General features: G+C 44.2%; 1 protein-coding gene across 1 annotated transcript in view; it reads right to left on the reverse strand.

Moving 5' to 3' along the window:
* Positions 1–22955, reverse strand: part of adamts6 (ADAM metallopeptidase with thrombospondin type 1 motif, 6) — a 337746-nt gene that overhangs the window by 101772 nt on the left and 213019 nt on the right. The window contains exon 14 of the mRNA XM_037692553.1: positions 8658–8781. Within this exon, the coding sequence (XP_037548481.1) occupies positions 8658–8781 (124 nt within the window). The remainder of the gene's footprint in view (positions 1–8657; positions 8782–22955) is intronic.

Here is a 22955-nt window from a genome sequence, read left to right on the forward strand (position 1 = left end):
ATCCATCCATCCATCCATCCATCCATCCATCCATCCATCCATCCATCATCTTTACCTGCTTCTTCATTTTCAGGTTGCAGGGGTCACTGGTGCCCATACCCAGCAGTCACTGTGCGAGAGGCGGGGGATACCCTGGACAGGTCCCCAGTCCATCACAGTGACACATGGAGACAAATGAGACAAACAACCATTCACACTCACTCACACCTAGTGACAATTTAGAGTTACCAATTAGCATGATTTCAGATCTAATTTTCCTAATATATCATCTGTTTGTTTGTTTTGTTATTTTTTAAATTTATTACTAATAGTAATTTCTTTTTTGTTTGATTGTTGAATGAAATTTACATAAATTATTAATTCTATTAATTTATTGTATAAAGATTACAAATAGTGTGTGACACAAATCCAGTTGGGCTTGCTGTTAATCAAATAGTTGCTTTGTTGGCTGTGAGCTGTTGCCCGTTTTGGCTGCACTCCTCCACAGTGTCACAGATGCTTTCAGGGGCGGGAGATAGAGTGTGCTCTCTAGATGTTATTTAGCTCTATTCTCTAACTTTAATTAACTATAGACAAGGACCCCAGAATGCATGAGCCATGGTAAACAGGAGCAGGCCTATGAACTTGTGCCTGCTGTGTATCAGCTGGGGTTGGGAAGTGGGGAAAATATGAGATTAAAAGCACCAATTGATCCACCATATTATGAAAGTAAATCGATCCATCCATCCATTCATTATCTTTTATTCGCTTCTTTCATTTTGAGTCACGGGGGTTGCCGGTGCCCATGTCCAGCAATCACTGTGCGAGGTACACCCTGGACGGGTCGCAAGTCCATCCCAGGGCTGAAAGTAAATCCATTTTACTTATTGTACATTTTTATTTTAGTTTCAGTTATTTATCAGTTTTTTGTAATCACTTTTTTGAGCTGGTCCTGATAATGACCCTGAGAAATACTTAAAAGGTAAATTGTTAAAAAATGCAGCAGTGTTGAGAAACAGCAGGCTCAAATCGCAGCAGTGGCAGTCTTAGTGGCACTTCTAGTGTCAGGTGTCACGCTGCATCCAGCTTCACTGGCGTCCTGAGAGACATCACGTCTTTCCTACCACAGATATCATATAAACGCTAGATCCCGCATTGGCTGCTGCGACGCAGGAAATACAGCCGCCATCTTGGAGCAGTCGTCCTTCTTATTTGGTTAAAGCAGAAGATGCAGTGGTGTAGTCTACATTTTTGTAGTGGGTATACCACGGTAACGTTGGATGTTGGACACCGCTGAAGCCACGGAGCGCGAATGTCCAACGTTCAATGTAAAGCTAACTTTAACGCGGTGCATAGTTGGTCTGTATACTGTGCTTAGACACCAAAGTACACCAGTTAGTACACTGTAATTGTCAATTTATTTAGATTTTTAAGCATATTGAACATTTCCAAATTTTTCTGATGCTTATATTTGAATAAATGAACAAAAAACGTTGTACAACAGTTGGCTTTGTATTAAAAACATGGTATAACATTTACAAAACAGTATCAAAGTAAAATGTTCAAGTATTAAGTATAAGTACAGAAGTATTAATTATACAATAATTTTCTGGATAAGCGAATATAGTAAACAAGCTCTGCATATATTTTGTAGATAGATTGTTATGGAAGCATTTAAACTGCCATTTAACATATCAATGACACATTCCTAATGATATGTCATGTATCATTGGGCACTTTTAAGTGGGTATACTGAAATTTTAAAGCTTTTCTAGTGGATATACTCCGTATACCCACGTATCACGTAGACTACACCACTGAAGATGTTTCAGCACTTCGCAGCTTATTTCTGTTCAAATCGACGGACTGTTGACGTCAGGTCTTGGGGGATAACTTTTCACAAGTAAGATGAACATATTATTGTTAGTATTTTGTGAATATAATATTATTATACTGTATTTATGTCCACCAGCTGATGTTATGTTCAGTGTAACACCGGTGTTCAGCTGCAATGAAGCTGACTGAGATCTGATGACAGGAATGTTTTTCAAACAAGCATATTCACAATGTCAGTAGCATTGGTTCATTATCAACAGATATGCATAAAAATTGGAGTTTTGTTTAAGTTCTAAGAAATTAAAACATTAAAAATAGGGAGCATATAGGAAGTAGTTAGAAAATAAGCTTGACCTCCTTTGTACAATGTTTTTGTGTAGAGGGGCAGCTGTGGCTGAGTGGTTAGAGCAGTCGTCCTCCAATGCAAGAGTCGGGGGCTCAAATCCACCAGCAGTCACATGTCAAAGTGTCCCTGGGTAAGACACTGAACCCCTCATAGCCTCTGATGTGTGTCCCATCGGTGTGTGAATGTGATCTAAAGCACTGATTAGTCTCATTAGAATGATTTGTTCAATTATCTTTGTAGAGATCTAGTAGAGTGCTGTATGAATGGGTAAATGAGGCACAGATTGTAGTGTAAAGTGCTTTGAGTATCTTGAAATAAGATAGAAAGGTGCTGTATAAGTACAATCCATGTAGACACAAATCTCCTGTTTTCAAGTTGAAGGTTTCCCAAAGAAAAATATGTGAAGAAGAGGTGGAAGTATCTTTGAGGAGGATTCGTCTGAGCAGTGAGGATTTTAAAAAGGAGGAATTTGGTAAAACTGATCAGATTGTCCGACTGAGAGACGGTGTGGTACCATCAGTTCATCTTCAAAGAGTAGGTGCATCATTATAAGTTCATTCCATCCATCCATCCATCAATTTTCTTCTGCTTATCCGGGGTCGGGTCGCGGGGGTTGCAGCCTAAGTAAGGAGGCCCAGACTTCCGTCTCCACAGCCACTTTGGCCAGCTCTTCCGGGGGAATCCCGAGGCGTTCCCAGGCCAGCCGAGAAATATGTCCCTCCAGCGTGTCCTGGGTCTTCCTCTGGGCCTCCTTCTGGTGGGACGTGTCCAGAACACCTCACCAAGGAGGCGTCCAGGAGGTATCCTAAACAGATGCCCAAGCCACCTCAACTGGCTCCTCTTGACGTGGAGAAGCAGCGGCTCTACTCTGAGTCCCTCCCGGATGATTGAGATTCTCACCCTATCTCTAAGGGAGAGCCCAGACACCCTGCGGAGAAAACTCATTTCGGCCGCTTGTATCCGAGATCTCATTCTTTCGGTCACAACCCAAAGCTCGTGACCATAGATGATGGTAGGAACGTAGATCGATCGGTAAATTGAGAGCTTCGCCTTTTGACTCAGCTCTCTCTTCACCACGACAGACCTGTACAGCGCCATCTTCACTGCAGATGCTGCACCTATCCGCCTATCGATTTCACGCTCCATTTTTCCCTCATTCGTGAACAAGACCCTAAGATACTTGAACTCCTCCACTTGGGGTAGGACCTCCTCCCTGACCTGGAGAGGGCACTCTACCCTTTTCCGGCTCAAGACCATGGCCTCGGATTTGGAGGAACTGATCTTCATCCCGGCCGCGTCGCATTCGGCTGCGAATCGCTCCAGCGAAAGCTGTAGATCACGATCTGATGAAGCCAATAAGACCACATCATCTGCAAAAAGCAGAGAAGCAATCCTAAGGCCACCAAAACAGATCCCCTCAACACCTTGGCTGCGCCTAGAAATTCTGTCCATAAAAGTTATGAACAGAATCGGTGACAAAGGGCAACCTTGGCGGAGTCCAACTTTCAGCGGGAACAAGCCCGACTTACTGCCGGCGATGCGGACCAGGCTCTGACACCGGTCATACAGGGACCTAACAGCCCGTATCAAAGGGCTCGGTACCCCATACTCCCAGAGTACCCCCCACAGGGTTCCCCGAGGGACGCGGTCGAATGCCTTCTCCAAGTCCACAAAGCACATGTAGAGTGGGAGCAAACTCCCACGCACCCTCCAGGACCCTGCTGAGAGTGTAGAGCTGGTCCAGTGTTCCACGGCCAGGACGAAAACCGCACTGCTCCTCCTGAATCCGAGGTTCAACTATCCAACGGACCCTCCTCTCCAGAACCTCCGAATAGACCTTACCAGGGAGGCTTAAGAGCGTGACTCCCCTGTAGTTGGAACACACTCTACGGTCCCCCTTTTTGAATAAGGGGACCACCACCCCGGTCTGCCAGTCCAGAGGAACTTCCCCCGATGTCCACGCAATATTTCAGAGTCGCGTAAGCCAACACAACCCTACAACATCCAGAGCCTTAAGGAACTCCAGGCGAATCTCATCCACCCCTGGGGCCCTGCCACTGAGGAGCTTTTTAACCACCTCAGTGACCTAAACACCAGAGATTGGAGGGCCCGACCCAGAGTCCCCAGGCTCCGTTTCCTCAGTGGAAGACGTGCCGGTGGGATTGAGGAGGTCTTCAAAGTATTCTGCCCACTGACCCTCGACATCCCAAGTTGAGGTTAGCAGCACACCACCTCCACTATGGGTGTAACGGTACATGTGGGTGTACCGAACCGTTTTGGTACGGCACGTTCGGTCCATGTGTGTACCGTTTTGGTTTATTTTTCACTCATTCAATTTTATTAACTAGAGATTATGCGCCGCAGAACTAAATTTCCTAATCCTGTTTCAGCACGGCTCTATTATCTGGGGGAAGACCCCCAGACACCCCCATCAGTGTGTGTCCCCCCCACACACACACATTATAAATGCTTCTGACACCAGTGGTCAACACGTTAATAAACAAGTACACATATGTACTTTTGTAGTTGTATACAGTGTTTTAAACAGCGTCACTTCACCAGCTTTGAGCTGACCTGCTTTGAAGTGGGCTGCTCTGACCCAACATTCTGTGCTGTCATCTACCGTGCTCCCAAATATAATAAGGATTTTATTAGTGACTTTTCAGATTTTCTTTATGAAATAGTGACTGGATATGACGGGAGCATGGTGGCGCAACTGGTAGAGCTGCTGCCTCTCAGCGAGCAGGTCCTTGGTTCAAACCCCGGTCCAGGGGCCTTTCTGGGTGGAGTTTGCATGTTCTCTCCGTGCATGCGTGGGTTTTCTCCGGGTTCTCCGGTTTCCTCCCACAGACCAAAAACATGCATGTTAGGCTGATTGGTAATTCTAAAATTGTCCCTAGGTGTTAGTGAGAGAGTGAATGGTTGTTTGTCTCGTTTGTCTCTATGTGGCCCTGTGATGGACTTGCGACCCGTCCAGGGTGTACCCCGCCCCTCGCACAGTGATTGCTGGACATGGGCACCAGCGACCCCCGTGACCCAAAATGGAATAAACGGGTAAAGAAAATGGATGGACGGATGGATGGATGGACTGGATATGACCATCTCGTTATTATGGGTGATTTGAACATCCATGTTTGTTGCCCAGACAAACCTCTGGTAAAAGAATTTTTAATTCTCATTGACTCTTTTAACCTGGTGCATTCTGTGTCTGGTCCTACACACGATAAAGGTCACACTCTAGATCTTGTGCTCTCTTTGGGATCACCTGTGTCTAATCTGGAAATTCATGACTCTATAATCTCTGATCATATGTCTATAACATTCCAGACTGTTCTCAAATATGCTCCTATTAACACTCACACTCCTGCTCAGAGCTGTCGGATTATTAACCCCTCCACTGCTGGCCAGTTCACTGAGGTTTTCTGCCAGCTCTGTCCACCTGCCTCAACTGATGCTGAGGATCTGAGTTCTTGGCTCCATTCATCCTGTCTGACTGTGTTGGATACTGTGGCTCCTTTAAAGACCAAACAGCCTGGATTTAAACATAAGCCATGGCTTCAGAACAGAACGGCTCGAGCTGTCAGACAGGAATGTCGCAGAGCGGAACGCAGGTGGAGAAAGGACAAGCTGCAGGTGTCCCTTCAAATTTTTAAAGACTGTTGGCGCAATTACCAGGACACAGTTAAAGCAGCCACAAAGGACTATTTTTCTAACTTGATTTTATCCCACAGCCACAACCCACGTGTTCTTTTTAGTACCATTGACTATTTTCTTAATTCTCCACAGACACCTGGTTTTGAATCATCTACTCAGTTGTGCAATAATTTTATGCAGTTTTTTATTGATAAGGTCACCTCTATAAGGGCTTCCATCTTATGCCCAAACTTTGACCCCTCTGTGTGTGTCCCCTGCTCTGCTGCTTTCAATCAGTTTGAGCTGGTGACTGTGTCATTTTTAGAGGACATGGTCACTCAGATTAAGCCTTCATGTTCTCCATATGATGCTCTTCCACCACGCTTTCTTAAAGAGGTTTTCCCTTGTGTTAAACACTTGGTTCTTGACCTTTTTAACAGTAGTTTGTTATCTGGAGTAGTCCCTGCTAATTTTAAACATGCTGTTGTGCAGCCCCTATTAAAAAAAACCTGGTCTCGATCCCACTGTGTTGGGGAATTTTAGGCCCATCTCTAAGCTTCCCCTCCTGTCAAAAATCTTGGAGAAATTGTTTATGCTCAGTTAAAATCCTTCCTGGATGAACATAACATCATGGATGTGTTCCAGTCTGGATTTAAAACTCCCCATAGCACAGAGTCAGCTCTGCTGAGAGTTTTTAATGACGTCCTCCTGGCATGTGTCTCAGGTGATCATGAGATTCTTGTTTTACTGGACTTAACTGCTGCTTTTGACACAGTGGACCACAGCATTTTACTGTCACGTCTACAGCATCAAGTAGGGATTGGTGGGACTGCTCTGGAGTGGTTGGGGTCCTATCTGACTGACAGAACTTTCTCTGTAAAAACTGCTGGGCATGAATCCTATTCTGCTCCTTTGTCATGTGGCGTACCTCAGGGATCAATTTTAGGGCCTTTGCTTTTTTCTTTATATCTGCTTCCTCTAGGATCAATTTTTAGAAAACACGGCATCTCCTTTCACTGCTATGCTGATGATTGCCAAATCTATGTTCCTTTGAGGCGAGTTGATGCCTGGTCCATTAAACCTCTTTTATCATGTCTCGAGGATCTTAAAGCTTGGATGGCCCTAAACTTCCTGCATTTTAATGAAAAAAAGACTGAGGTACTTGTTTTTGGACCTAGTGGAGCTTGTTTGAGCCCTCCAGTCGACTTAGACACCATAACAATGTACCTAAAGTCTACAGTTACAAATCTTGGTTTTAAGATGGACAGTGATTTTAAACTCGACAGTCAAATAAAGGCCACAGTAAAGTCTGGTTTTTATCATTTGAGAAAATTGGCAAAAGTAAAACCTATTCTTTCAAGGCAACAGTTTGAAACAGTAATCCATGCCTTCATTTCATCATGGCTGGATTACTGTAATTCTCTCTATCTTGGAGTCAGCCAGTCCTCACTCGCACGTCTGCAGCTGGTGCAAAATGCTGCTGCACGTCTTTTAACTGGAACACACAAAAGACAGCACATCACACCTGTCCTGGCTTCTCTCCACAGGCTGCCCGTGTATTTTAGAGTTCATTTTAAAATTCTTTTGTTTGTTTTTAAGGTTTTAAACAGTCTCGCCCCTCCTTATTTAACAGAGCTTCTCCACCATTACACTCCACCTCAGTCACTCAGGTCTGCTGACCAGCTGCTCCTGGTCATCCCCAAGAGTAAGAGGAAGCTTAGAGGAGAGAGGGCCTTCTATGTTAGTGCCCCTAAATTATGGAACACTTTGTACATTCGACAGGCCCCCTCGCTGTCCATTTTTAAAACCCATCTAAAAACTCATCTCTATTCATTGGCCTTCAACCCAACTTAGTCTTGATTTTACTTTATTTTATTGGTGTTGATTTTATCTGTTTAACTTGTTGTTTTATTGTGTTTTAAATTGAGTTGTGTGCTTGGGTTTGTAGCTCTGTTTTTATGCTGTCTTTTATCTTGTTTTTAACTGATGTTTCAGCACTTTGTTTCAGCTATGGCTGTGTTAAAGTGCTTTATAAATAAAGTTGATGATGATGATGATGATATGGTGTTCAAAGTGCATTCAACTTAATTCGGTCTTGATGATTTGTGTCAATGAGCATTTGGAGTTTTATACATAAAAATACGCTTGATATTTAGAATTTTAAGTATATTTACTGTATATTATGGTAACTTATTCTGTATTTTGCCAGATTATGGTAATTCTGGGGTTGTGATGATGGGGCCCTTGAAGATTGTTGCCCAGGGTACAGCGAAGTGTTAATCTGGCTCTGTCTGTAGGGGATGTTTGTGAAAAATATATTTGAAAAAGGATTCTGGTGCACACAGAGAAGTATCTGGTGCACACAAAAATACCCTATTACAATTTTGGTGCTCATGCAATAATACAATATCTCATGCACTTCAGAAAACTGTCTGATGTGCACCATTAGAAACTATCCAGGGCAGTTCAGCCTCTGGGTTTTCAGTTTATAAATTGAAATAAGAAATTTAAGATGTAGTTTGACCTCAAACTATACATTTTTCATGTTTTGACAACAATTACATGAATAATTAATATATAAATCTGACCTTGATTGAGTCTTTGGATGATGTCATAAGGAGTACTTTGTATTTTCATGGTTGGTGAATTTTCTTTTAAAGCAATACTCTTTAGTAGTCTGAGTTAGTACATTTAGTTTGACATGCTACCAAAAAATGTGAATGTCTTGTGTGTACTAGTTTCCCCTACACACAAAATACTATTTTAAAATATTTTTTACACAAACATCCCTTTAGGGGCTCCGTAGTAGTGCAGTATACATGCAGTAATAAAAGCAAACTGCAAACTCGAGACATGTTTTTACCTCCTCGGGGCAGAGAATCATTAAAGAGTCCCTCAGTGACTTCGCAGGTGCTGCCATCTCCTCCACACACACGGCATTGATCTTCTTTAGCATCAGACCCCAAGATGTTGTCGCAGCCCACGTGCTTTGAAGTCAATGGAATAAAAAAAAATCAAAGTCAGCACAGTTTTGCCTGATAACCAAGTTAAGGCATGAGTTAACACAGTTCTACTACTGGGTTTTGGAAGAAAGGTCTGTTTTCACAGCACTGCTTTCTTTGTCACTCTTCTGCTGAGACAGAAATGACATTTCTCATGACTGTTAAACAATAACGTCACAGAGGCAGTGAGTTATCATAGCTTGGGATTCGTACTTCAAATATATAGACATTGCTAGCCTGACTCCATTAAAGAATTTACAATTCCTGAAGTTCATCCATTTATACATCCATTCATATGTCTTCTACTGTTTATCAGTTGTTGGGTTGTGGTGCCATCAGGTCCAGTAGACAAACCCAGACATCCCTCTCCCCAGAAACACTATCCAGCTCGGGGACACAAGGCATTCCTAGGCCATATCCCATATCCCTCCAGAGAGTTATTGGTCTTCTCTGGGGTCTCCTACCAGTGGGACGTGCTTAAAAACACTTCAAAATGGTAGGCATCAAGAAGGCATCCTAATCAGTTGCCCAAACCTTCTCAACTGATAACTTTTGATGCAGAAAAGCAGCAACTCTACTGTGATCTCTCCCCAGATGACAGAGTGTCATGGTAGCAAAGAAATAAGGGAAAGTTTACTACAGAAGTCCCTTAACTGCATGTGGCAAAAACAGAGCAGGATCACTTTGAGACATCAAGCAAGTAAAGATATTCATGCATCCTGTCATAGAGACCCCATCCCTGGGATAAATCAAAGTGAAATGACGGGCAGGTAGTAAAAAATCCAAACAGTTTGCTGGCATCCCTCTCACTCCACAGTGAATCTTATGACAAAACATTTTGGCTCAAAAGTGTCTGTGTGTATGTGTGTGTGCTGAAGTGAATGACTGTGAAAGGGAGGTCAGGCTGAACCAGACTGAGACAGACAGACAGACAGAACTTTTGATGATAGCCACAGACTGAGGTGTGAGACTTATTTCATTGTGACATGCACTCAGGTTTCTCATAACTGGTAGAAATATGGTTGGACAGGATTAGATTTTTATTGCTCTGTTGACTGTGGGATGATTTGTATGGATGGACAACAAAACCTTTATTCTAAACAGCTGTGAGAATTGAAATGACTAAATTACTGGGTAAAGGTGTGCTACCTGAGTTATGTGCTGAAGAAAATCGAGGATGACTACATTTTGAGGGCATGCAGTGTCCCCTGACAAGCTAGGTCTCTATAGAAGAAGTTTATAAGGGTTATTCCTCTTTTCTGAAGTTGTTTTGAAGTTAGATTTTGTCCAACAGGCTTGATTTACATTTTTGTTTAAGAGGGGTAGTTGTGGGCCTTTTTTGTGTTTGAGTTTGTTTATCTTGTGTGTTTTTGGATCTGTATAGTGTACACTGTGTTGAAGCCTTTGGCATTAAAAGAAAGTTGGTTAAGATGACCTCTAGAACCAATTTTTAGGTCATTTAGGACTGATCAAAATACTGTTAAAGAATTGAGGAAATAATTACTGCTGACAGGACAGTATGGTTAGTTAACAACAACCGGACAAGTGAGTTTTATAGAATAACCTCCAGCCCAGGCCTCAGCTCCTCCCTTCCATGTCCGAGCCGTGATCGAAAGGTCTGCTTGCCGACAGGAAGGAGTGGATCTGAGTCAAGGACTCTGCTTGAGACATGTCACCATATCATATCAACTCTATCATATCAATATCATATCAATCAGCCCTTGAGAGTATCAAAATAAACAGTTATTTCTGTTCCTCACTGACTGGTCACAATAAGAGTGATTACATAGGTCAGTTAATATCACACATCACAACATCAACAGGAGAAGGACATTGCAGAACGTTCCCGCAGAAGAGTTATTGATCATGATGAGTGCAAATAATACACATTACACTGACAGGTACTCCTCACCCAATCTTTAAGACTGAGCCCAGCGTAGTGTGTCAACGTACAGCTTTGCTGTGGACATACGGTCCATCATTTGTGTTATTTAAAACACGTACGGTCCCACCGAATGTAGTAGTCAAGGTGGGGGTCAGCCTTTGCTGTCGCTTCTCTACTAAAAATTTTAATATAACGGGTTCTTTCTTTTTCGAGTTAAATTAATGCCATGTGACCGAGGTAACTGTGAGTATTGTTTAATCAGTGACAAGAGACGTTAATTTTCTTTGACCCATCAGAATAAATGCTGTCATTTATTTAACAGAATTAAAATTTAACATCAAAACATGTACACATGATTAGCTGATCTGATTCTGATTAACAAAAACTTGGCACGCTTTACTAATAAGACAACAGGACATTTCTGAAGGCATCTAGATTACTGGCAAAATAGAAGAGTTTAAAGGAAGGAATTTAGAGGTTTAAAGAAGAGATGGATGGAGGAAGGTGTATGTTGTTGACCAGAATTAGCACGCTTCTTTCAACACCAGCTCAAACCTCCGGTACACTTCAGGACGTGCAGAGACTTTGTTACCTTAGACGGGGATACCTCCGCTCCGGAACAGAAGTCCATTAGTACGATCCTTTTACAGCGTCTTCGGTCAGGGTGGCTGGGCATTGTCAGAAGTCGTGTGGTTTACTCCGTTCAACAAACAGGACCCTTCGAAGTTGTAGGCGTTACGCCCGGGTGGATTCACAGCAAGGCGTTGTGTCTCCGCTGAGATGGACGGACCCTCGTCTCATGGCCAAATCCATCAGCTATTGATTAAATCTGAAAGTTCCTTAGGAACTCTCAGGAAGACTCCATAGTCAGAGACTGAAGAGTCAAGAAGACTCAGAAGAACTCCAAGACTCGAGAAGGCTGAGAAGACTCAGAAAAACTGAGAAGAACTCAGAAGAACTGAATAGTTCCAGGAAGTGTCGACTTTTAAAAGAGTCTTCACTTCCGGTCACTTAATACTTCCTGATTGGTTGAAACAACCAACAGGGGGTGGTTCTAGTGATGTCAGAGGGTTATTAAAAGTCAAGAGAGGGTTCAGAGATGTTTAGGAACGTGTAGTACAGACAGAGAAATGTTATGAAGAAGTGAGAGGAACGCAGCTGCCAGTGTTTCTCTTTTTACCGTCTGCTCGGTTTAAAAACAATACAGTTCGTTCTAATAACTTCTTTTCTGACTGTCTCTGACTTTTGACCGACATCACTGACTTCTCATTCAGACAGAAGATCAAAATGCATAATTACTTTGTAAATAGACATTTAACTTGATTTCTAAATCTAATGAGGTTTAAAAAATCATTAATACTGTTTCACAGTTGATTTAAAATGAGAGGTTCACTTCAACATTAGAAATGATATGAACTAAACACACTTTTTGATTATCAAGATATTGTAAAATAGTAATGATAATATAAAAAGAAGAGTGTTCTTTCAATTGATTACTTCAGGATACAATTAGATAGTCTCTGGATGAGCTAATTTGTATTTCTGGATTCAAATCAATGAAATAACAGTTCCTGTCCCATGAAGGTCTTCAGAGACAGGTTTTGGTCGGAGGCCGAGTTCACTACACCAGCCACCCTAAGAAGGAAGCTCATTTTGGCCGATTACCGGTATACCCATGATCTGGTTCGTTCAGTTCTGATCCAAACCTCATGAACACAGGTAAGGTATGGAACATAGACAGACCAGTAGATCAAGAGCTTTGCCTTTCGACTCAGCACTTTTTTCACCATGACTGACTAAAGAAATGCTCTCATTTCTGAGGATGAGGCCCCAAATTGTAGATCCATCTACCACTCCATCCTACATCACTCTGTCAGGGTTTTCAGGCAGGACAGAAAAGAACCCAGTTGTGCAGGCAGGACTCAGGAGGCAGGACGCAAAACAAAATATTTTTAATGACAAAGAGGCTGATGTGGCAGCACACTTACGTGACTAGGAACAGATTAGGACCAGAACTGACCAAGACAGGACAAGGAATATGCCCAACGATGAACCGACAAATAACAGGATTAACAGATTAACTTAAATATGCAGACAGGACATGAGACAAGGGTGAAACTAATCAGAGGTAATTAAAGTGATACACTAGGAGGTACAGACAAAGAGGACCCACCATAGGGCACCATCCTTTCAGTACCCTCCCCCCAAGGATGCCCCCTGGCGACACTAAGAAACTCACCCCAAAAGACTAGGGTGGGCAGAGTGATGAACTGCAAGGGTGGAGGGCATAAGGAACACACGAGGACCAAAAATAAAACCAAAAAGATCAAAGCCTGGGATCTAAATTAAACACACGGGGAACATAAATGTCCAGAGAGCCAAGAGACCATCCCAAGGCTGGTCAGACATGATGGTGGGAGGTCAGGAGAACGTCCAGCACTGGGCGAAAGTTCAGGTGGACGGCTGGAAGTTCATCCAATAGACCGGCGCAGGACAGGTGGGTGGCCAGAAGACAGTCCAACGGGCCGGAGCAGGTCAGGTGGGTGGCTGGGAGGCCGTCTGACATTGGGCCAAAGTTCAGGGGGCCGGCTGATGAAGATGGACACCCTAAAGACCCATGAGTGCCCAGCATGGGGAGCAAGGAGTGGGAGGACCATGGTCTCTGCAGACGATGGAGGAGACACTGCTGGGGCTGCAGGGGTGTCAGCACTTTAGCTATCGCAGTGGACTTAAGGACCTCTGCAGCAGACTCTGGGTCTTCTGTGGCAGGATCAAGTTCCCTGCAGGTTCTGGATTCCCTGGAAAGGCTATAAGTTCTGGACCTCCTGTAGGTTCTGGACTTCCTGGGAAGATGGCAGGTTCTGGACCTCCTGCAGGCTCGGGACCTCCTGTAGGTTCTGGAGACCATGGGACTGCTTCAGGTTCTGGACCTCCTGCAAGCTCAGGGACTCCTACAGACTCTGGACCTCATGTAGGCTCTGGACATCCTGCAGACTCTGGACCTCCTGTAGACTCTGGAACTCCTGCAGGCTCTGGACCTCCTGCAGGTTCTGGAGACCTTGGGACTGTTGCGGGTTCTGAGCACCCTGCAGGTTCTAGACATCCTGCAGGCACCAAGCCTGTTAGTCCCACAGGTGGGTGGAGGCTCAGGTACTCCCCAAGTCCCACGCCTTAAGCAAGCCCCATACCTTGAGCAGGTCCCACACCTTCAGCGAGACCCAAGCCTTCAACAGGTCCCATGTAAGCTGCTGACCCCATGACCCTTGCAGATCCCATGATCTCCACAGACCCTTCAACTCCTGTGGCACCAGCACCTCCTTTTATGCCCCTGGTGGTACCTGTTCAGTCCAGTGAGGTTGAACATTCTGAGGGCCTGCCCCAGCCAACAAAGTGGCAGAGACTCTTTGAGGCTGAACCTCCCGAGGACCCATCTCTGCTGACGAAGAGGCAGAGACTTGGTGACAGTCCACGTCCACACCTCTCAGTGGGTGTCGAGGACGACAACTCCCCTCCACGCCTCTTAGTGGGTGTTAAGGACAACAGCCCACCTCCATGCCTCTCACTGGATGTCACAGATGACAGAGCACCTTCACGCCTCTCAGTGGGTGTCGAAGATGACAGCCCTACCCCACGCCTCTCTGTGGGTGTCGAAGATGACAGCCCTACTCCACGCCTCTCCATGGGTATCGAGGATGACCGCCCTATTCCACACCTCTCCTTGGGTGTCGAGAACAACAGCCCACCACTTCCATGTTCTCCGCTTCCCAAAGGTCCCAAGCCTCGAGAGGGTCCACACCACCTCTCGAGGGTTCCATGCCTCGTGATGGTTCCATGCCTCCCAAAGAGGTTATGTCCCTCTGAGGTCTCGACGCCTGATGCAGCCCCTGTGGTCTCGACACCAGATGTAGCTCATGTGGTATTGACGTAAGATACAGCTCCTGTTGTCTCGACACCAAATGCAGCTCCTATGGGCTCGATGCTAGATGCAGCTCCTGTGGGCTCGACGCTAGATGCAGCTCCTGTGGTCTTCACACAAAATGCAGCTCCTGTGGTCTCGACGCCAGCTGCAGTTCCCCTGGCCTCCATGACAGCTGCAATCCCACAGGTCTCCACGACAGCTGCAGCCCCCCAGATCTCCAAGACAACTGCAGATCCTCTGACTCCTATGCCTGCTGCAGTTCTTCTGACCCCTACTACAACTGCAGCTCTTCTGAACCCTACTACTGCTGCAGCCTCCCTTGCCCCATTTCTTGCTGCAGCCAATGCCTCTGGTTTTTCAACACTGACTGTAACCTCTATGCTCTCACCGCCTGCTGCAGTCGCCCTGGTCTCACCTTCAGCAGATCTCTTGCCTGGCTTACCTGCTGCAGCTCCTCCCTCTACTGGTTCCTCATCCGTTTAATGGTGGTGTTGGTGGTGGTGGGGTGGGAGCGTGCTCAATTCTGTTTACAGGGTGAGGTGGCCTCTTTAGATAATGTAGGGGAAACACTGATGTTTTTTGTATAATTTATACTATTTCAAAAACTGTATTTACCTTATTCAGACATTGGCCCCAGTAAAAATGCACTTTTCTACACATCCGTCAAAACCTTTCATGGTTCTGGTTCTGCATTTTTGCGCATGTTTGTGCTAATATTAGCTTCATTATTAACCTTTATTTTAACCAAACAAATCCCATTGAGATCACAGATCTCTTTTGCAAGGGAGGCCTGGGCCTGAAGGCAGCCTAACATGCATGTTTTTGGTCTGTCGGAGACGACTAAAAAATTATGGATATTTCTGATAATTTTAGAGTACTTTCAGCTACTTTTATGTTAATTTAATCTGTTTTGTGCTTCTTTCAGCTACTTTCTTTTTATTCCTGCCCCATTCAGCTTCTTCTTTACTAATTTCAGCTTTTTGTGGTTGTCCTTTCAGGCTCTTTCTGCAAATTTTAGCTTAGCAAAACCTTGCAGATAGCATCAGATGCTTGATATCTACTTTAATAAACATGAGCGGCTGTGGCTAAGTTGTCAGAGCAGTCTTCCTCCAGTGAAAGAGTAAGGGGTTTGATTCCACCAGCAGTCACACGCTGAAGTGTTTCAGGGCAAGACACTGAACCCCTCATTGCCTTTGATGTGTATTCCATTGATGTATGAATGTGATAAAGCACTGATTAGTTTCTACAGATTTAGATTAGCTTTGGAGAGAGCCAGTAGAGAGTTGTGTGAATGGGTAAATTAAACAACAAGTAAACAACAGTAAACAAAAGAAATTCAACAGCAAGTAAACACGTACTTGGGTGTGCAACTGAATGACAACAGCAGCTGGGGCAACAACACCACCAGCCTGATCAAGAAAGCTCATCAAAGACTCTACTTCCTCAGGCGGCTGAGACGAGCTGGACTGGAAAGCTTTGTCCTCACCTCCTTCTACAGGTGTGCAGTGGAGAGCATCATGTGCTCCAGTATCAACGTGTGGCTGCAGAGGTTGCACAGCTGCAGAAAGAAAAGCTTTGCAGAGAGTGGTGAAGGCTGCACAGAAGTCTGATGGAGTCAGTCTCCCGACCATCACAGATATTTACACCTCTAGATGCAGGAAGAGGGCCACCTGTATCATGAAGGACCCCACTCACCCAGCGCACACACTTTTTGCCCCACTCCCCTCAGGAAGGAGGTTAAGGAGCATTAAGTGTAGAACCACTAGACTGAGGAACAGCTTCTACCCTGAAGCTGTTAGGCTCATGGATATCTAACCAGGATAACCACTGTGAAAAAAAATCACATCATGTACTGCTGATCTGTTTCACGTTGCTGTGTTCATGCGTGCTCATCTGCTCACACAGACTCATGTTTATGCTGCTGTTCGATGTGATGTTTTTGTGCTATTAGTGCTTAGTGTATATTTAGTTGATGTTTTTCTTAGTTTGTATCTTAGATCTTATTACTGTTTTTCTTTTACATTTTATTGTTGGATGTAACTGGGACCCTGTGTACATAATTTCGTTCCACCATTTGTACCACAAATAAAGAACCTTGAACCTTAAATGAGGACACAGACTGTGTTGTAAAGTTCATTTATCCTTTAATTAGACAGGTTAATCCCATTGAGCCTCGAGGACTCATTTACAAGAGAGACCTGATTTCAACAAAGAATGATAACAACAGAGGACAACAACGACAACAATAGACAGTTATAAAAAGGCATACAGATCTTTTTTTTTTTACAAATTAAAATAGGATGGCAAAAAAGTAACAAAAACAGCTAGATTATAAGGCAAATGTAGAAAACTAAAAACAGGAGCATGTCTGCATTAGTCCTTGCCAGGAGTCCAACAGATTCTTAAAACCACTTAGAGAGGTCAAGGTCGAGAGCTTCAGGTCTTTTTGCAAGATATTCCAGGAAACAGGAGCGGAGTAGGAGAAGGCCCTTTTGTCAAGTTCTGTCCTCACTGAGGGGACAATGCATGTAATATTGTCCTGAGAGCGCACACTGTAGCTGCACTCACGCAGAGACATGTAGGAGGAGATGTATGAAGGCAACAGACCAAGAAGTGATTTAAAGATGAAAATATACCAGTGGGAGAGTCTTTGTGAAGTTAATGATGTCCAGTTAACCAGTGATTACAGGGTGCAGTGGTGGGTATGATAATCACAGCCAGTTATGAATCTTAGTGCACTATGATAGACAGCATCCAACATCTGCAGGGTGATTGTAGGAGCGTTCATGTAAATAATGTCACCGTAATCAATGGAGGGAAGGAAAGTTACAGTTACAAGGCTTTTCCTAGCATTCAGAGTTAGACAGGATCTATTTCTGATAAGAAACCCAGTTTAACTTTCAGTTTCTTTACTAGGTTTTCACATAAGCTTAAAAGAGAGATGCGAATCGACCAAGATACCCAAATGGGGACAGTATTTGAGGATAGAATTGGAGGAAGAACTGCTGGGACCGACTTCCTGTTTGGAAAAAACATCCCTTTGGTTTTATTGGCATTTAAGGCAAGTTTGAGGTGGAACAAATCTGACTGGATGATGTCAAATGCGGATTGCAAACACTGGAAAGCCTTATCAACTGTTTTAGCTCGACAATAAACAACTGTCATTAATAATAATAATAATAATGTCATCACAATGTCAGCACTGTATGTTTCCATACAATGGCGAAATTAGTCTCTGCATTTAACCCATCCACCACCAGGTGGTGCAGTGGGCAGCTATTGAAAGCGCCCGGGGGACATTTTGGGGATTAGACGTGCTGCCCAGAGACGCCACGTGATGTGCAGTGACTGGGGATCGAACCTGGGACTCTCGGGTCCCAAGCCGGCTGCCCTGCCTCTATTAGCATAGAAATGTAAGAATGCGTCAAGGATGCTCAGACCTACATTACCTATGTAGACGTAAAGAGGGTGGGTCCTAAGACTGAGCCTTGTGGTACACTAAAAATCCAAGATGGCTGTGCTCAGAGCAGTTGCAGCTTCACATACTCCCGGTACTATCCCTATATTGACTCTGTGCCTGACTCCGCAGGATTTATGCGTGTGAACTATAGCCTAACCGAATTGATGAGAATAGGAGCGGATTTGCCAAGAAATATAGCAGAAATCAGCAACAAACTCAAAACTACATTCGGCAGAATGCAGATCTTAAAGTCATCTATATGGAAGCTGCAGCAGAGGCATTCCAGTGGGCAGAAGAGGAAGCGCTGCTCCTGGCTTAAGAGGAGAGAATGCCAGAGGGGGGTTATAGTGAGGCTACAAGCTAACGCTAAAGCCGGAAATCTCCCGATGCCGTCTCTCTTTCTGTCTAACGTCCACTCATTGGACAACAAGATGGATTTGTTTCGTCTGAGAGCGGGCACATCAGAAGAGATGATGAAGTGTGCGGTGCTTTACCTCACAGAAACGTGGATTACAAGTGAAACGCCGGATACAGTCTTCCAGCTGGATGACAGACTTTTTTTCGAGCGGACCGCTGCAGCGAGCTATCGGGGAAATCACGGGGAGGCGGAGTGTACATTTATGTGAGTAAAAGTTGGTGCACAAACTGTACTGTTGTAAATAGCTCATGCTCCAAGACTTTGGAACAAATAACAGTGAAATGTCAGCCATATTATCTACCCCGTAAGTTCACAGTGACTTTCATCACAATTATTTACATTCCTCCGGATGCTAATGACACCTTGCAAGAACTTCATGATATAATCAGTTCCATGCAGAACAAACACCCTGAGGCTCTTTACGTGGCAGCCGGAGACTTTAATCACATGAATCTAAAGGACTGTCTCCCAAGCTTTAACCAGCATGTGGGCAAACCAACACGTGGAAACAACTCGCTGGACCGTGTTTACACAAATGTAAAAGATGCATACAAAGCCGAACCCTGCCCCCACATAGGACTGTCAGATCACATCTCAATCTTCCTGGCTCCTGCTTACATGCCCCCATTGAGACGTTTTGGACCGGTACAAAAGAAAGTTAAATGTTGGATCCAGGACAATGGCCCCATACTGAGAGATTGTTTTGATCGAACAGACTGGCAGGTTTTCAGAGAAGCTGCTGAAAATGGAGGATCACTTGATCTGGACCAATACGCATCCTCAGTTCTGGGTTACATTAGTACATGTACTGACACAGTCTCCACTATCAGATATGTTAAAAACTACCCAAAAAAAAAACCTTGGCTGAATGCAGAGGTGTGCACCCTGCTGGAAGCCAGGAACACTGCCTTCATGTCTGGAAGCTCAGAGGAGCTGAGTAGTACAAGGAAAGAGCTGGTTGCTTATTAAGAAGGCCAAGGCCACATATGCACAGAAGATAGAGGGTCAATTCATCTCACGAGACCCTCAGAGCATGTGGAGGGGCATTGACTGCATAACAGATTATAAAAGAAGGAGCAAACAATGCCCCAAAGACCCATCTCTGCCTGATGCCCTCAACAAGTTCTATGCACGCTTTGAAGACCCAAACAGACCACCCAGCACCAGACTAACCTCACCACTGGATGAAGAGCATCTCAGCGTGACCTCAGCTGAAATAAGGAGCACTTTCAGGAGGATTAATCCACACAAGGCAACCGACCCAGACAATATCCCCGGAAAAGTGTTGAAAGAATGTGCCAATCAGCTCTGCGAGGTGCTGGTAGACATCTTTAGTGCTGGCAGACATCTTTAACACCTCACTTACCCTGGAGACAGTTCCCACCTGCCTGAAGACTGCCACCATCAACCCAGTCCCAAAAAGCTCTACAGTGATTGATCTGAATGACCAATGGCCCTCACCCCGATAGACGCTAAATGCTTCGAAAAACTGGTCATGACCCATATCAAAACAACCATCAACATCAACAAGGATACTCATCAGTATGCATACCTGAGAACTGATCAACAGAGGATGCCATCTCCTCTGTGGTCCACACTGCGCTCAACCAACTGGAGCAGAAAAACTCTTACGTCCGTATGCTCTTTGTGGACTTCACATCCGCCTTCAACACCATGATCCCCCAAACCCTGATGGAAAAACTATTCACACTAGGACTAAGCCCCTCCATTTGCAACTGGGTACTAGACTTCTTACCAAACAGACCACACTTAGTGAGGATCCACAACTTCTCCTCCTCCACCAGAACCCTTAGCACTGGCTCTCCTCAGGGTTGTGTGTTGAGCCCCCTCCTGTTTACTCTGCTCACATATGATTGTGCAGCTACCCATCCAGGCTGTCACATTGTAAAGTTTGCAGATGATACAGCGATGGTGGGATGCATCACAAACAATGATGAGTCCAGCTACAGGCAAGAGGTGGAACACCTGGAGAGCTGGTTCAAAGAGAAAAACCTTTACATCAATGTGAAGAAGACAAAGGAGATGATTGTGGACTTCAGAAGGAACAAACACACCTACACCTCCGTGAACATAAAAGGATCTGCAGTGGAAGTGGTCTCTAGCTACAAGTACTTGGGTGTACACATGAATGACAACCTCAGCTGGAGCAACAACACTACCAGCCTGATCAAGAAAGCTCATCAGAGACTCTACTTCCTCAGACGGCTGAGACGAGCTGGTCTGGGAAGCTCAGTCCTCACCTCCTTCTACAGAAGTGCAGTGGAGAGCATCCTGTGCTCCAGCATCAACGTGTGACACGGAGGCTGCACAGCTGCAGAAATAAAAGCCTTGCAGAGAGTGGTGAAGGCTGCACAGAAGACTGTTGGAGTCATCTAAAAAAGTTAAATCTGGTCCTCTGGACATTCAGCTGAATACAACACCTTAGACTGAGGAAGTCTTTCGGATGAAAGACTAAACGTATCTACATTTGTTTGCTTTGTTTTGATTTTTGTTTTTTTGAATGTCCAGAGGACCAGAGTGAACTTTTTTAGATTTTTCTACCTGGATTATTGTGCATGTATCAGGACTGTTGGAGTCAGTCTCCCCACCATCACAGACATCTACACCTCTAGATGCAGGAAGAGGGCCACCTGCATCATGAAGGACCCCACTCACCCAGCACACACACTTTTTGCCCCACTCCCCTCAGGAAGGAGGTTGAGGAGCATTAAGTGTAGAACGACTAGACTGAGGAACAGCTTCTACCCTGAGGCTGTTAGACTCATGAATCTCTAACCAGAATAATCACTACGAAAAAAATCACATCATGTTGCTGCTGATCTGTTTCAATGTTGCTGCTGATCTGTTTCAATGTTGATGTGTTCATGCGTGCTCATCTGCTTAATAAAGACTCAAGTTAATGTTTGTGTTGATGTTCGACGTAATGTTTTTATGCTATTAGTGCATAGTGTAAATTTAGTTGATGTTGTTCTTAGTTCATATCTTCAATGTTATCATTGTTTTTCTTTTACATTTTATTGTTGGATGTAACTGGGACCCTGTGTACATAATTTCGCTCCACCATATGTACCACATGAGGTGCGAATGACAATAAAGAATCTCTGACTCTGGCTCTGACATTATTGTTGACTGTTAAATAACTGGAAAAAGTACAACTATGTTGAACACATTGCCTCCGATCTGAGAGATAGTTAGAGAACCAACCAATGATGTGATCTGAGAAACCAATTTCTGAGAGCTTATGACACAAGATGTTATGATCCAGTGTCAAAAGCTTTAGACAGGTCTAAGAAAAGTGCAGCACAGTAATCCTTAGCATCCAGTGCTTCAACAACATCATTAAGAACCTTCAGTGAAGCAATCGTGCTGTGTTGTTTCCTGAAACCAGATTGATGGTGAGGTAAGATGTTAAATGAGTCCAGCTAAATTTTAATTTGAGATTTTATCAGTTTTTCTAAAACCTTGGCTAAAATGCAGAGTTTAAAGATTGGTCGATAGTTGTTCAGTGAGGTGGGCTCACCTCCCTTCAGCAAAGGATGAACAAAGTCTCTTTTCCAAGCGTCTGGAAAAGAGTTTTGGCTTATGGAAAGATTAAAGATGTGGGTCACAGAGACTGCAATGATATGAGTGGCCAGCCTTAAGAAATAAGGTGGAAGTTCATCTGGTCCTGCAGATTTTTAAGATCAAGACCTCTTACAGTTTATTTACATCACTAACTGAGAACGGAGAAAAAGAGAAGGTGTGATTAACTGAGGATTGACTTATAGGAGGGATTTTAATTGTAGAAGTTTGGTTATTAAGTGATGTAGCTGATTTTCCATTAGTAACTGTGTCAAATAATGAACTAGAAGCAACAATATGTTTCCAAAAAAGTTCAATCTGGTCCTCAGGACATTCAAAAAAACAAAAAACAAAACAAAGCAAAAAAATGTAGAAATGTTTCGTCTCTCATCCGAAAGACTTCCTCAGTCTGAGGTGCTGAATTAAGCTCAGTCTCTTATATAGCACCTTCTCAGAGCGGATCGACCAGTTTGCTACTCACAACCAAAACCAGCACAGAAGATCAACATCATCAGGCCAGGATTCTGTGGTCTACACTCATCTCCAGGCCAGCAGTTACTCTTTCAGGGATGAAGATGTTCACATCCTGGACAGAGAGGAACGATGGTTTGAGAGAGGAGTAAAGGAGGCCATCTTTGTGAAAAGAAATCGTCCATCATTAAACAGGGGTGGAGGCCTCCGGGTTCAACTGTCCCCCTCTTACAATGCTGTTATTGCTAGTATCACTCAACCCCCTGTGAATAGTAAACAGCCATCAGTGTGCTAATGATCCATTGTTAGGCTGATGGTCCTTCTTGACCATGTGAGCAGCTGGTTTTGGTTGTCAGTAGCAAATTGGTTGATCCACTCTGAGAAGGTGCTATTTAAGAGACTGAGCTGAATACAGCATCTGAGA

This window comes from Nematolebias whitei, chromosome 18 (assembly GCF_014905685.2).
Source record: "Nematolebias whitei isolate Nwh7 chromosome 18, NemWhi1, whole genome shotgun sequence".
NCBI classification, from domain to species: domain Eukaryota; kingdom Metazoa; phylum Chordata; class Actinopteri; order Cyprinodontiformes; family Rivulidae; genus Nematolebias; species Nematolebias whitei.